The sequence below is a fragment of the Plectrocnemia conspersa genome, unplaced genomic scaffold, assembly GCF_051122295.1.
Source record: "Plectrocnemia conspersa isolate PC_06_02 unplaced genomic scaffold, ASM5112229v1 ptg000005l, whole genome shotgun sequence".
NCBI classification, from domain to species: Eukaryota; Metazoa; Arthropoda; class Insecta; order Trichoptera; family Polycentropodidae; genus Plectrocnemia; species Plectrocnemia conspersa.
In genome coordinates this window covers 1,636,505-1,650,564 of record NW_028277169.1, presented here as the reverse complement: position 1 = coordinate 1,650,564, position 14,060 = coordinate 1,636,505, and the positions used below count along the sequence as shown (strand labels likewise).

Sequence of the window (14,060 nt, the reverse complement as noted above, 5' to 3'; positions counted from 1 at the left end):
CAAAATATTTTATCATATAAAACTAGATTAAGCATTTATTTTTCACACGTTCATAGTCATCTAACATATATGTCTTGCGTCTGGGGGTTTACAAGTAAATTTAAAATAAAATCACTTCAGGTGATTCAAAATAGTGCCATAAAAAATTTATTGAATTTACCGTTTGATACTCACACAAAAGACATATATATGAAAACAAAAATTTTACCTATAACTATCCTTCCAAAATATGAATTAATAATGATAACAAAAAAAATGTTAGAGGGAAAATCAACTATAAATACTAAATTTAAAATTAGAAAAGAACAACACAAATATGAAATTAGATCTGCATATGATCTACACATCCCTCAACCATTTTCAGTAAAGTTTGGAACAAATTCTTTAAAATATATAGCTTTTAAAACATATAATGATTTACCAATATCAACCAGAAATAACTTTAAAGAAATAAGAAAATATTTTTTAAAAAAATTCATCGAACTTTAAAAAAAAAAAAAAAATGTGTGTATATGTTTATGTTTGTATATTTATATGTATATATGCATATGTATGAATGTATGTATATGTGTATGTACATTCTTATAATTTGTTATACTTATTATTTTGATAAGAGTTTAAATATGTTTATTATACTTTCTAATGTATAAGTTTTTTATTTTTCATATTTAACATAAAACTGTAATAAAATGTAACCGTAGAATGAGTAATTTTATACTCATGCGGAATTACGTTAATAAATAAAAAAAAAAAAAAAAAAAAAATGTACGGTCCGTCAAAGATATGAACGCTCATCGTCATAGTATTGGTGATAAAATATAATAGGGTGACCATGTGAAATTACAAGTGCAATTAATTTTTACTTTTTTAATTTAATTTGTTGAGGAAAGTGTAAAATATCACTTTCTTACTTATTTTGTTTATTTATATACATATTTAACTCAAAAACATGAGAGCAGTTTTGGTATCACTCTTCAGGTTGAATATCTGTTTAATATAATATTTTTTTAAATACCAATAGAATATTACAGGAATTGTTTTATTGATTACAAAATACCACAACATGACAATAATTTATAATAAAAATATAACACATTATAATTTTTAATGCAATTCCCTACCCTTAAAACAGCCCTGATTTAGTATTGGTAACGTTCTCCTATCAATGTAAGCAAATTCGCGGAAATATGTGTATGTATGCATGCATGCGTACACGCACCCTTATTTCCAGCACAACGATGATGAGCGCTAACATTTTGGATGGACTATATGTTACGTCTTAAATTTAATTATTTTTCGAAATTTTTAATATTTTATTATTGTTATGTCACTGTTCTACTTTATTCAAGGAACTTTTGCGCCGAGAAGCAAATTTTGTGATTTAAGTGATAAAAAAGTAAGTAATATCTATAAATCATATCATAATAATTATAATTTTATTAAGGAACACTTTCAAAATGTCAATCTTTGCTTATTATTTTTCATAAAAAAAAATTTGACATGATATTGAAATTATAAAAACCGATTTAAATTTAGTGTGAAAAATCACGAAAATGAGTCATTTTAATTTCAGCAATAAAATATGCAATATCTCCATTTATAGTACTATATAAGATATTTTTCGCTTTATCCGAGACATTTAAAATGTACCTAATGTAAATATGTTGAAATTTCCTCGGTCTTAACTGATACTTTGAATGTTGACGAAAGACTGATTTTATATTGACAGATTTTATTTGATATAAATATGCGAAAGTTATAAGAAATTTTGTCATACAATAAAAATTTTGTACTAATTTTGAAAAGCGCAATGCAGATAGTAGAATTACCAAATACTGTATTTGTGCTTCGAATATTTAACAGAAGGTGAAAAATTATTTATTGTTCTGAAAAGAATTAAAAAAATTTTACAATCGACATTGAGTCATGAATAAATAAATGGACTGGCAATACTTAAACCAGATAACGCGTATTTTAGATTATTCTGAAATAATAACCAACATTGATTTTATTGTATTGCCCACATTTTTAAAAATATTAGTTTCACTGAAAGACCCTGCGTACGAGTTTGTTTGTATTTTCCCTAAGCCTAATTGGGACGGAATAATAGGGCGGCAAAAAGGGGAGTTGCCCGGGGGTGGTCGAGTACCCAGCATCGATGGTACCTATCGAGGGGGTTGTGTGCTTCACTTAAAATATAATAGATGTCACTAGCAGTACACGATATTCGCAAGCGGAGATTGCAGGTTTCTATATATAAGCAAAAACATGGCATTACACTTTACAATTTTTTAGATTGGTTGATACGAATACCTTCTTGGTAAAATTTTTGCAAACGACTGTTCTCCCTTGAGAACGGTTGTTCCTATACAAAACAAAAATCCCATATCGGTTTCCCTACGCGAAATTTCGTTGTGGGAAGAAAACGATTAAGACGAAAATATCCGTTGCAGATAATTTCACTTATCGGCAGGGCTTTTTTTTAAACAAAAAAGGAGCCGGAACTAACTTCTTGTCAAGCTTCTTACTAAACAAATTATATGAAAATATAACTTAAATTAAATTTACAGCAGCTTTTCCTATGCCAGGGATAGCAAAAATAATTCACAAATTTAATTTATTGTCTGTCTCATCAGTTTTAAAATGAAAAATATAAAAAACAGAGGTTTTTGAATTTAAAAAAAATTAAAGCTTAAGTAAAGTTTATAAAGATGAACTCATAACCCATATCAGTTATTTATAAATTAGATTTTTGCTGCTGTACATTCGATACCAAATGCTTTATATCTGGTTCATGTGTTGTCACTTTTAGTTATATGCACAACAAACATGTTTCATCGGTCAATCTATTTCTATATTGTACAACATTTTAGAAAATAATGACTCACAAGTAGGGATTCCAATCCCGGGATCCCGGGATTCGGGATCCCGGGATCTCGAACGATTTTCAATACCCGATGAGTCCCGGGATTATAAAACATAATCCCGAATTTTTCGGATTGGTTGATTTATCAAGCACAATCGAATTATTATTGACAACATCGTTATATTTCGTGTACAAACTTGCGCGAGTTGCACGTGTCATCTGTGAATCTTTGAGGCTGTGAGTCTGAACGTGCTTTTTCAGCAGCAGGTTGCTTAGGAACCAAAATCAGATCAAGGCTAAATGATAAAACACTTGATGCTTTGATGTTACTTCGTGAGTTTTATTCAAAATAATGTTTTCAATTAATTGTGTCTATGAATGTACATAGTATGTACATACATTGTCAAAAGTTCATTTTTTTCTTCTTAAATAAATATATAAGACCTTCCCTTTTTTATTTTTATTATATTATTTTTTATTTTAAGTCCAAGACTAAAAGTATACGTACTTTATACATTGTACGTTATAAAAAACAGATGTAAAAATATATTGTATTATTCATTTTAAATTATTTTTATCGATAAAATAGCATGAAAATTATCCCGGGACTGGTCCCGGGATCCCGGGATCGACTAATTGCAATACCGAAATCCCGGGATCAAAATTTTGGCCCGGGATTGGAACCCCTACTCACAAGTATATGTAAAAGATAAAATTAATAATTTTGCCGTCACTAAATTAAAGCTTCTTATCTTTCCCAAAATATGTAAAGTTCCAACATTTTGTTTATGTTAAAACATTCATTTTTTGAGTGATTTTTTTTTTGATTTAATAACCAGAAATCAGAATAATCATTTTGAGTTCGGCCCTGATTCTCCTCAAGATCAGCTTGAGATGATTCAGAATCATCACTTTTCATATATAATGTCGTCGTTTCCGTTATTGTGTTGCACTTTTTTTAGTGGGACCGGTGGTTGAGAAGTAACCGGAATTTTCTTTAATGTTTAAATTTAGAGTTAAACTTTTACACTTAAAATTAATGATGGCATATTTACGTAAAAATAAATAAATAAAATGTTCCACAGATTGTCAATTGCTACGCACGTGTATTCAGTAACAATTGCTTTTGAAACATAAACATACCGTAAAAAAGGTGCCAGAACGCCGTTCCACCGCGTTACATGACAAAAAAAAGCTAAATATAAAAATCAGGGGAGAACTCGAAAACGCATCGATAATAATAAATCAAAGCAATTGTAAATTACTGCAAAGAATAGTCATTAGTAAGGTTGAAATGATAATATTTGAGTTACACTCGAGACAAGATACATAAAAACGATCGATTCGAAATTATGATATTTTAATATGAATTTATGAAAAGAAGACGTTTTGGATCTTTTGGGATCAATTCAATTATAATAAAAGTGATTAATCTGCAAAGTATTGACATGCATAACAGAATTATCTACATGTGTCTTTCATGTATATAGTAAATTAAGATCATATGTTTGGAGATTAATAGTTGTATTTGACACCATAAGAAAAAATATTTTTTAAGATGAAGTACATAAAATCATAATTTCAAGTCATCATTAACAGATGATCATTCGCAATAAATTCTCACGTTAAGATGTGACGAGCTACGAATCTCAGTTTGATGAAATGTTATCTCAAAAAAATAAATCACAATTTTTTCATAAATAAAGATAATAAAGACATATTTTCAGCAATTTGCGATAGATGCCAAAATGAATATTATATTTGAATAAATGTTTTATTCGTAAAGTATGAAAATATACAGCTTATTTCATTTTTATCTAAAATGTTTACGATCCGGCCCTTTACAAAAAAATTTGCAGAAACCTTATTTAGGGGTATGACAATGTTGTTTTTAAGCGGTGGTGTTCAGATAATTTTACGAACGCCTACATATATTTTTCATTTGAGTTATATATTATAAACAAATCATATTTTTCACGAACTAAATTAAGCGGACAAATCATAATCGAGCGTTGACGTTTTTTAGGCCCTTGACTTTTGAGTCAAGGAATTGGTCCATACGCGTATAGATATTTTTAGATCAATATTCATTCTCGATTGATCTTAGTCATCATATCGATCGTAAATCTTCTATTTTCTCAGTGCGTCGCTGCCAGAATCGTAATACAAAAATATAAGGCGACTTGGTCAGTGCTCGGTTAAAAATAAACTGATATTAGAGAATCTAGCGAATTCTCACCTGTCAAACAGGTGTGCCCGACAATGGTGAAGACATAATTTTCTTATTACGCACTTGAGCCGAAATTTTCAATCATTCACGGTGCTATTTTGCGGAGAAGCGTGGGCTGGAATAAGCCGCACACCTACATTCGGCACAAAAATAGACTCCTGAAAGAAAACTCATGGAAAAAATATGTGCTCGCGAGGCGCGGAGACGAAGAGAAAGAGTGTTGAGAAGCTCTGAAATACGATTCGTGCTGGTTGACAATGTCAAATAGCTCGAGAACATATTAATGATGAATTTTCATACGATGGTTCTAAAAATATTGCCAATTTCTTTGCAGATTATTTTAGATCTTTATTCATTTATTTATATCAAAGAGTTCAATTTGATTTGATAATAATTTTAAAAATACTTAATAAAATATTGAACTACCTTAAAATACTCGCTACTGTTAATACAAGTATTTACGCAAAAAAATGTATATTATATTGATAATGATAATTCCACGTTCCTTAGATGATATAGGCTTAAGAATCAATTATAGATTCAGAGAAAAAATCTCAACGCCATTCTAAAAATCTACATTGTTAAAACTAAAAAAATTGAGATGTAATTCATCTGAAATCCATAGAATTGTTGAGAGCCGTTTGGAAGATTTTAAAACCGACATTGATGGAGCCAGTGTAATGAAAAAATTGGACAAGTGAGTTCGGCCAAAAATCATGCAATTCATCCAGCTGTAATAAACTTTTTACACCGAAAAAAGGGTGAATGTAAAACAGATGAAAATTCTGACGAAGAGGACGATGACAGAGATGAACAAGATAATCAGGAAAATGACTTTAAAAAATATTAAATGTACCGAAATTCCAAATGAAAAACTACGTTTGAAACCAAGCTTCAATACCGCCCTAAATGCAACAAGTAAAATTAGAAAAATATTTCTTAAAGTCTCATGAAAACATCAATTTTACAAACATGTGTAAAGAGTGAATTTAATATCGAACTTAATTATGTAGAATAGAGTTCCTTAGTTCCAATGATTGAGAGATTTATAAAGTTATAGAATTCCATTAAAAAATCTTAGATTGATACTGCTCATATTTGAAATGAATTGAATTGCAAAATATTTTTAATGTACTTGCTCCCATAAAATAGCAGTTTTCAAGATGCTATTTGATTGACTTTAATTGATCGAAATCAATACAATTTTATCGAAAAACATATTTTCAACTTATTGCTTTAATTTATTTGTTACAAACCCTTAATAAAAGTTGTCCCAAAAAAGTATGTATAAAATAAGGTGAAAAAATATAGTTCAGATATCGAAATACCCGAGAAAGAAGAAAGCACTGGTTGAATTGTCTTAATTTCAAATTAATAATTATTATACCACCAAAAGATTGCAACGGTAAAAATAATGTTCAATAATTCAAATATTAATACTATACTGTCACCAAAAAAATACGTTGCCCCCTAGAATTTTTTCGACATTCTGTCCCAATAAAAAGTGGAGAAAGATGAGTATCAAAAATTGAATTGGCCGGTTGTTGCTGATTTTTAAATAGATTTTTTTTTCAGATATAAGATATTAAACCTTATAATAATATTTTTATATTTTAAAAATTTTATTCTGCTTTTTTTTTGCTTTCATCGCCCTTTTATTTATATTCACTGACTCCCAATTGCATCCAAAGCTACTATCACCCCTTCTTGTAAAGCCAAACGCCTCCAAAGGGCCCACTTTGAAAATCACTTTTTTAGCGAATTTTAAATAAATAAATATTATTGTATTATATTCCTGAGCCGAACCGTTTGGCCTATATGGTTTAACCTGTAGTCTATACGAACAACATGCACAGAAAAAAGTTTTTTATGGTTTGAGTCCACGGATATAACCGTGGATAATTAATTGCGGGTGAAAATGCATTTGACATGCACATAATTGCGCAAAACTAGCGAGAAGCACGTTTCGGCGATAAAAATCGTGAGCAACAATAAGACAGTTAACATTGGCCAAGATAAACATAAAAATGCACACACACATTGTATACATTATACACAAAAGTTTGCGAACAAGAAACTTTGCATCGCACTTATTTATGTGTGTTAAACAATAACACTTTCACAAAGTGTCACACGAACAAGATCTAAATTTGACATTCGATTGCTAAGAAAATATATTCGGTTTCACTTTTTAGTGTAAACTTTAATTTATTTACAGTACAATTGTAATTTCATCGTGTATGGGGGGGGGCATACCTTAAAAAAACCAATGACTTATGAAACAATCTGTATGTTGTAATTTCGCACAATTCGCTATTTCGCAAATAAAAAAAATAAAATTAATTATTTTTTTTTTAAACAAAAATATAAACATGAGTGAGAAACGGAAAAAATTTAGTGTTGATACGAACAAAAATAAATAAAGGACTCATAAACTTCACACGATTCGAGACAAAGATGGAAATTATTAGACGTTCTGATAGCGGTGAATATTTTGCTTCAATCAGACGTTCGTATGATACAAAAATATCTACGATATGTTCAATTTTGCAAAATAAAAATATAATTAAAATTGTGGAAATTAAAGATATATTTCCACAATCTTTAAAGATATGTTTCCAAAAAAACATGGATGAAATGAAAATTACCTTTGTCATCATGGATCGATGACCAACATCAAAAAGATGTCCCTCTGAGTATTTCAATTATTCAAGCAAAAGCTCTTAGTTTGCACAAAGATTGGAAGGATAGATTAAAAAATACATTTTAACACGGTTTTTCAAGCAAGTGACGGTTGGTTTTATAATTTTAAAATGAGGTATTCTTTTCATAATATTAAATTTACTAGAGAATCGGCTAATGCGGATAAAGATGATGCCAAAGAATTTATTTCCTAATTATCCAAAATTATTGAAGATGCAGAATATTCCTCTGGCCAAATATTTAATGTAGATGAGACAGGTTTATTTTGGAAAACTCTTTAACAATGAAAAATATCAATGAAGCCTTCACGCATCTTGACAATTTTTTAAATATTATAGAAGATTGTGATCCCAATAGAGAACGCATATCTCAAGTGCGTAGGGCGATCTATAAAAACATAGCATGTTATAAAATACTATATGAAGAAAAGAAAAAGAATAGTGGAAAACAGTTAACTCTTGACTTTTCAAAGGAAACACCCGCAAACCCTACTTAAACATGTCTCTTAAAAGCCTCTTAAACATCTTATATTTACTTGATAAATAAATATTTTAAAATACACTCAATTTAATTTTTTTTTACTTTCCTCTACTTTCGAACATTCAACATTCGCACACATTTTCAGGAACCAATTATGTGCCGCCTGTTATTTTTAATTATTGTACCTGTGTCAAAGCTCATAAAAACCTTCCTTCTTATTTTTGGTTTAACTGGTTCATTTTCTATCATTTACATTTACCCAATTGCGTTGAGATGATACCCCAGGAGCATTTCCTTCAGGTTTATCATTGTCATCATCGCATGTATAATCACATCAGGTATTATCATTTTTACTATCGGAAATATTTGCTTTAGTTTATTTTCACCATAAATGGATAATTCAGTCGAAAAGACAAGAAAAATATGCTTGGAATGAATATCTTTATGTTAAAGATAAGTTTTGATTCAATTCTGGCGATGTGAAAATAAAAACAAAGTCTGTAAAGGTAGAATCTGAAGTGTTAGTGATGGATCATTCATTTACGAAAGACATGAATACATATGTTGCAGTTCTAGGAATGCGGTCAGAATAATAACGTAAGGAAAAAAAATAGCAGATGCGACAATAACCAATCCATCACAAATCAGAACTCTAATTCTAGAAAATGTTTTCTCTGCAATAAAAGGTATGCTTGCAAATCATAACAGTCAGATTTAAAAAATTAGAGGCCCCAATTAATCCTGATTCTAGGGAAGAAATAATTATTCACGTAGAATATTTTAATTATGAATTCAGTCCATCACAATTTGACCGTTTTATTTTAACTGATTCTGGATCAGAACATGTCAATTCAATGAGAATCTTAATTTTTAGTTGTGAAAGTCATGTAATGTGAAGCTAAAGCAGGAAAGAATTATTTGTGAATGGCACATTTTTACTTTTCTCCCATTTATTTTCTAAAATTTTTGTGATTTTAGCTAGAAAGGATGGAGGTCTGTTTATCCTGTTTTATTTTGCTTAAGCAACAAGCAAAACCCACCTTGCCAAATGTTGATTGTAGAACTATCAGCAGAATAAAAATAATAAGGAAGTGTATCTGGTAGCTTAAATAAACTCTCTTTAAGAGATAAGCTTATAATAAAAGTCTTTATTCCTATACTAAATGGACTTTAACTAATTTAAGAATGACTGTTGTATACAATGATGTTGTATAAATGTTTTTCGATCTTTCCAATCTGACATTGTGGAAGCATACCTGGAACATACTGATGAGCTTTTTCACTTTCTTGTATGCATGAGACAAAGCCATTGGCCAACCAAAACGCAGACTATGTCTCATCAGACCTTGATCAAATTATATTCAAGGAAAAAATTTAGATAGCCTTCCCGAATGTGATAGAAATCTTGCGGCTGTTTATATATACGTATATTGAAAAAATATTACTCGATTCTTTTATCGCGCATACCTTAAGAATGATGTCAATCGAGTTATAAAAATATCATTCAAGTAGCATAATCCTCTTCATATATTCAATACGTGATCTAAGTATGATTTATCAAAGTGCTACTATGATGATTGATTTCCAATAACAAACCGAGTTGAGTCACGATCGGAAGTTGAGCTTATTTGGTATCATAACAACTAATAAAGTAATTTGTCAACGATCCTTAAGAGAAGTCAAGTACGGGTGGCCAATTTGTTCGAGTGCTAATCTGAGCTTATCAATCATCAAGAAATAACTAAAAATATACGGTTCAGATACGCGTGTTTTGCTTTAGTCTGCTTTCAAAATATCACATTGTAAAAATATAACTATGTGTGCTAACACTTTGAGGTCTAAAAATACCAAACGAATACAGAGAAACGCGATGATCGCTCGAAAACTTTTGGATATCCCTGGTATAGAAAAATATGTTTAAATACAATGTTCTATTTTCAATTCATAACGTTTTACAAATATTATTCAGCAAAGTTTCAAACCCAAATTTAAGTTCTTTAGAAACACTATTTAGTTGTGTCTTTTATTTATTTTAAGACCTCAGAAGTGTTTTACTTCTGTTTTTATTTCAACATTAAGATACTTGACATTTTTTATTTATAAGATTTTTGCCACAAAATATGTCTAATATTTGTCAATAAAAACTTTTACACCATCATCAAAATCTTTAGATTTAAATTCGTCAGTATTATTAAAAAGTCAGACGTTAATCATAGTACATAGTAAAATCATAATGCATGCACTACTACACAAAGAGTAAATAATGCTGATAATAGCAATGTGTATTTAATCTATCTAAGTTCTATTGAAAGGTTCTATAAGTCTGCGATTACTTTGCTATTTGTTTTAAGTCTGTATTTGATCATCTGGTTATTTACCAATATAAGAAAATAAATTATTTTTTAAAAGACCTACCAAAGACTTTTTTATTTTATTTTATGCGATGTTTAAGAAAAAGTGTACCAAAAATAAATATCCTGATAATGCTAAAAGACATCTTTGGCGAAATATCGAGAAAACATGTAAATATAAAAAAGAATATATAATATTATATATAGCTCGCGTAAAAATAAAATAATAATTTTAAATATTAACAGTTAGGTTCTGATTTAAATTAGTTGATCGAATATTTTTTTAATAATATATCAAAACGTTCGAATATTTTCAGAAGATAAGCGCGCAATTTATTTATTTATTTTAATTTTAGTCATTAAGAGCCAAAATTATTAAAGTGCGTTTTTAAAGCTCTTATGTGTACGATGTTTAAAAAAAGCGTACCATAAATAAATATCCTGATGATGCTAAAAGACATCTTTGGCGAAATATCGAGAAAACTTCAAATATAACGATTTAATCAATAAACATTAATCAGAATTTTAAAATGCAACAATCTTAAATTATAACTATTTACAATTAGATAACACTACAAAAAAAGTTTTAGCAAAAGCTTTTAACTTTGCGGTCGCTCCTAAAAAATTCCATTCGAAAAAATTATTAGTATCGTAGAAGAAAATAAACTATTAGTACATTTTAGAACTTTTTTACCAACTGATAAAGGAAATTTTAAAATAAAAATGATTATATAAATAAAACATTAGTTTTAATAAATAAAAAAAACAGATAACGACTCCACCTCATATCTAGAAACTAAAACTAAAAAACTTATTCGCAAAATTACCTTTTCTAAATGGAATCAAACAGGCAATCTTTCCATGTTAAAAATCCTTTACTTTCTTCCTTCTACGTAAAAAAAAAATTGCATGGATTACCGAAAATTCATAAACAAAACATACTTTTAAGACCTATTGTTAATGCAGTTGACGCCTCTACTCAAAAACTGACCAAATTTATAGCAAAACGATTTCAACCTCTAAATAAGGAAATGAAATCATTTGTTAAAAATCTTACGATTTTTAGAAAAAATCAAAAAATTTAATTATCAGACGAAAATATTAGTTTATCTTGAGTACTTCACATTTGCCATGTGCTCGAGAGATTTCATAAAAAAATAGATGAGTCCTTTCTAAAGAGGGTGGCAAATATTTTTTTATTGTATGTTATGCTAATGTAAGAATATGAAGAAGTTAAAAAAGTCGTTTAAGATTCGGGTAGTCGATCCAGACTTGTGCAGTATACCGCTTCTAGTGTTCCGGGGTGTCGCAAGAATGTTCGGGCGCCCCCGGCTGGCTTTCGGCCAAGCGGGGCCCTCGCCAAGAGGGCGGTCTATTTGCGGCCCGCCCCCACTCCGCCGCGGCCCGGGCGGACGGAGCTGCGCTCACTGTACTCTCGCCGCCGACGCACGACCGACGTCTTGGTACGAACGCGCAACCGGTGATGTGCAGCCTTCTGCTCGGCGATACCGATCGAAACGAACCACAACAACAACAACAATAAAAAAAACATGAACGATAAGTGCGATTTTTTATTTAATTTAAATAAATAATACGAAATAATAAAAACGCGTTAAAACGAGTGAGTGAAACGTGAGCAAAATGTATCAGCAAGAGGAGAAGACGTTCAGTTCTGCTGAGCAGACGGTCAGGAGGGAGCAGAGGGTCAGCAGGACTGAACAGCACTTCACCAGGCAGGTCACCAGCCAGCAGAGAGGTCAGATTTTAATTTTACCCAAATCAGTTTCTCGACAGTGCACCAAAATTAGTAATAACAGTTTACCCCAGATCGGATAGTTATTAGATATTTTTAATCAAATCGCCGTCACAGCGCGTGAGCATATTTTCATATAAAAAAATGCGGTATGCATGTCCTAATTTTTATATTTAGCCGGCGAACTTCTTCTTCTACTACTTGGCAAGGGGACAACGAAACAGGTAAGTGATTTGCGAGCAATCGCTGCTAGCGACGCACATATAAATACACATGCGCCTGATATTTTTCATTATTATTTCATGTCGAATTTTGGAGCTCCCTAAAAATCGTCACCTTGAATCGTTGCATGCAAATAAATAAAACGGTTCAAAAACATTTTTTTTATTAATTTTTCGCGACAGTCATTTGTGTTTATTTGTTGTGTAACATTCTATTTATTTTTTATTCAAAAAAAATAATTTAAAAAACAGTTTATATAGTTTTTTTCTATTAGAGCATGGCGCCATTAAAAGTAGCCCTATATTATTTATATTAACCCTTTATTGTATTTTTTTAAATAAATTACTACCTGATCTATTTAAAAGCTACAGGGGGGGGGGGTTTAAATTGTGTACCAAATATTTATTTAAATGTTTTAAAATATCTAAATTTAATCCCATAATACTAAATATTTTTTTGGTCACAGTGGCGCAATTAAAAAATTATTTAGGATGTACAAATTATTCTATATTTTATTTTTTTAAATAAACCATAATTTATATATAGTGTATATATTTATTTTATTAATATAAAAAAAACTCATGTTTATGTTTTAAAATTATACACTAGAACTTTGACACATGAAGCATTTAAAATTAGCCTTATGTGTATATTTAAGTTGTTAAAAATCGATTATTTTTTAAATTTTAAATATAAATAAAAAAATTTTTTTGTTTATTTTTAATATTTTCCTATTAAAAATTATCATAATGTAAATCTTAAAAATAAACCTGTATTTCTGTATTATGTATTTTTATGTATATTGCGATTATTTATATTTTATTTTTAATTTTTTTATACAACAGTGTGACCCATATATATATATATACGTATAATATGTACATTTAACTTACGACGATTTGCGCGATTTTTGCGCCGAAACGTGTTTTAACCGTTTTAACGCACGTCGGTTCCGTTATCTCGACTTACGCTGTTATTCCGAGCGCAACGCGAGATGTACACACAAGCGCATGTGCAATTAAAAAAATATAGACAAGATACAGATCTACACGCGAATTTATAATAATATAACACAACAGCGGCGCTTAAACGGTGGGATCGAATTGATAAAGAGCGTATCGAATCGCGCAATTGAGCCATCATCGGTCGAAAATATCCGATTATTTGTTTACGAAAAAAATTGTGGGCGGCCAGGGCGGGGGCGGGATGCGTCAAGGTGCATTTTGAAAATATGGGTATAAAAAAGGTTGGGCGCACCTGGCGAGGAACACTCGTTCGGGAGATCTCGGTGCGCGATGCTCGAAAATCACACACGTAAGGAGAAACTATTTTTTATTCATTATCTGCAATAATAAAAAAATATTTATGTAAATAATAATAATAATAAACATATCAATCAATAATTTAAAAATATAATCGTAATAACAATGTGAGCGTGGATCTATAAATTTGTTT

At 30.0% G+C, this 14,060-nt stretch overlaps 1 protein-coding gene and 1 long non-coding RNA gene across 2 annotated transcripts in view; one reads left to right on the top strand and one right to left on the bottom strand.

Moving 5' to 3' along the window:
- LOC148234644 (uncharacterized) overlaps positions 1-14,060 on the bottom strand; it is a 51,923-nt gene that overhangs the window by 24,167 nt on the left and 13,696 nt on the right. The window contains exon 2 of the long non-coding RNA XR_015809836.1: positions 13,863-13,948. This is a non-coding gene — a long non-coding RNA (uncharacterized LOC148234644). The remainder of the gene's footprint in view (positions 1-13,862; positions 13,949-14,060) is intronic.
- The window catches only part of LOC148234642 (titin-like), a 102,377-nt gene continuing 100,373 nt past the window's right edge, over positions 12,057-14,060 (top strand). Inside the window, 1 exon segment of the mRNA XM_088187246.1 lies at positions 12,057-12,386. Within this exon segment, the coding sequence (XP_088043372.1) occupies positions 12,272-12,386 (115 nt within the window). The 5' untranslated portion in view covers positions 12,057-12,271.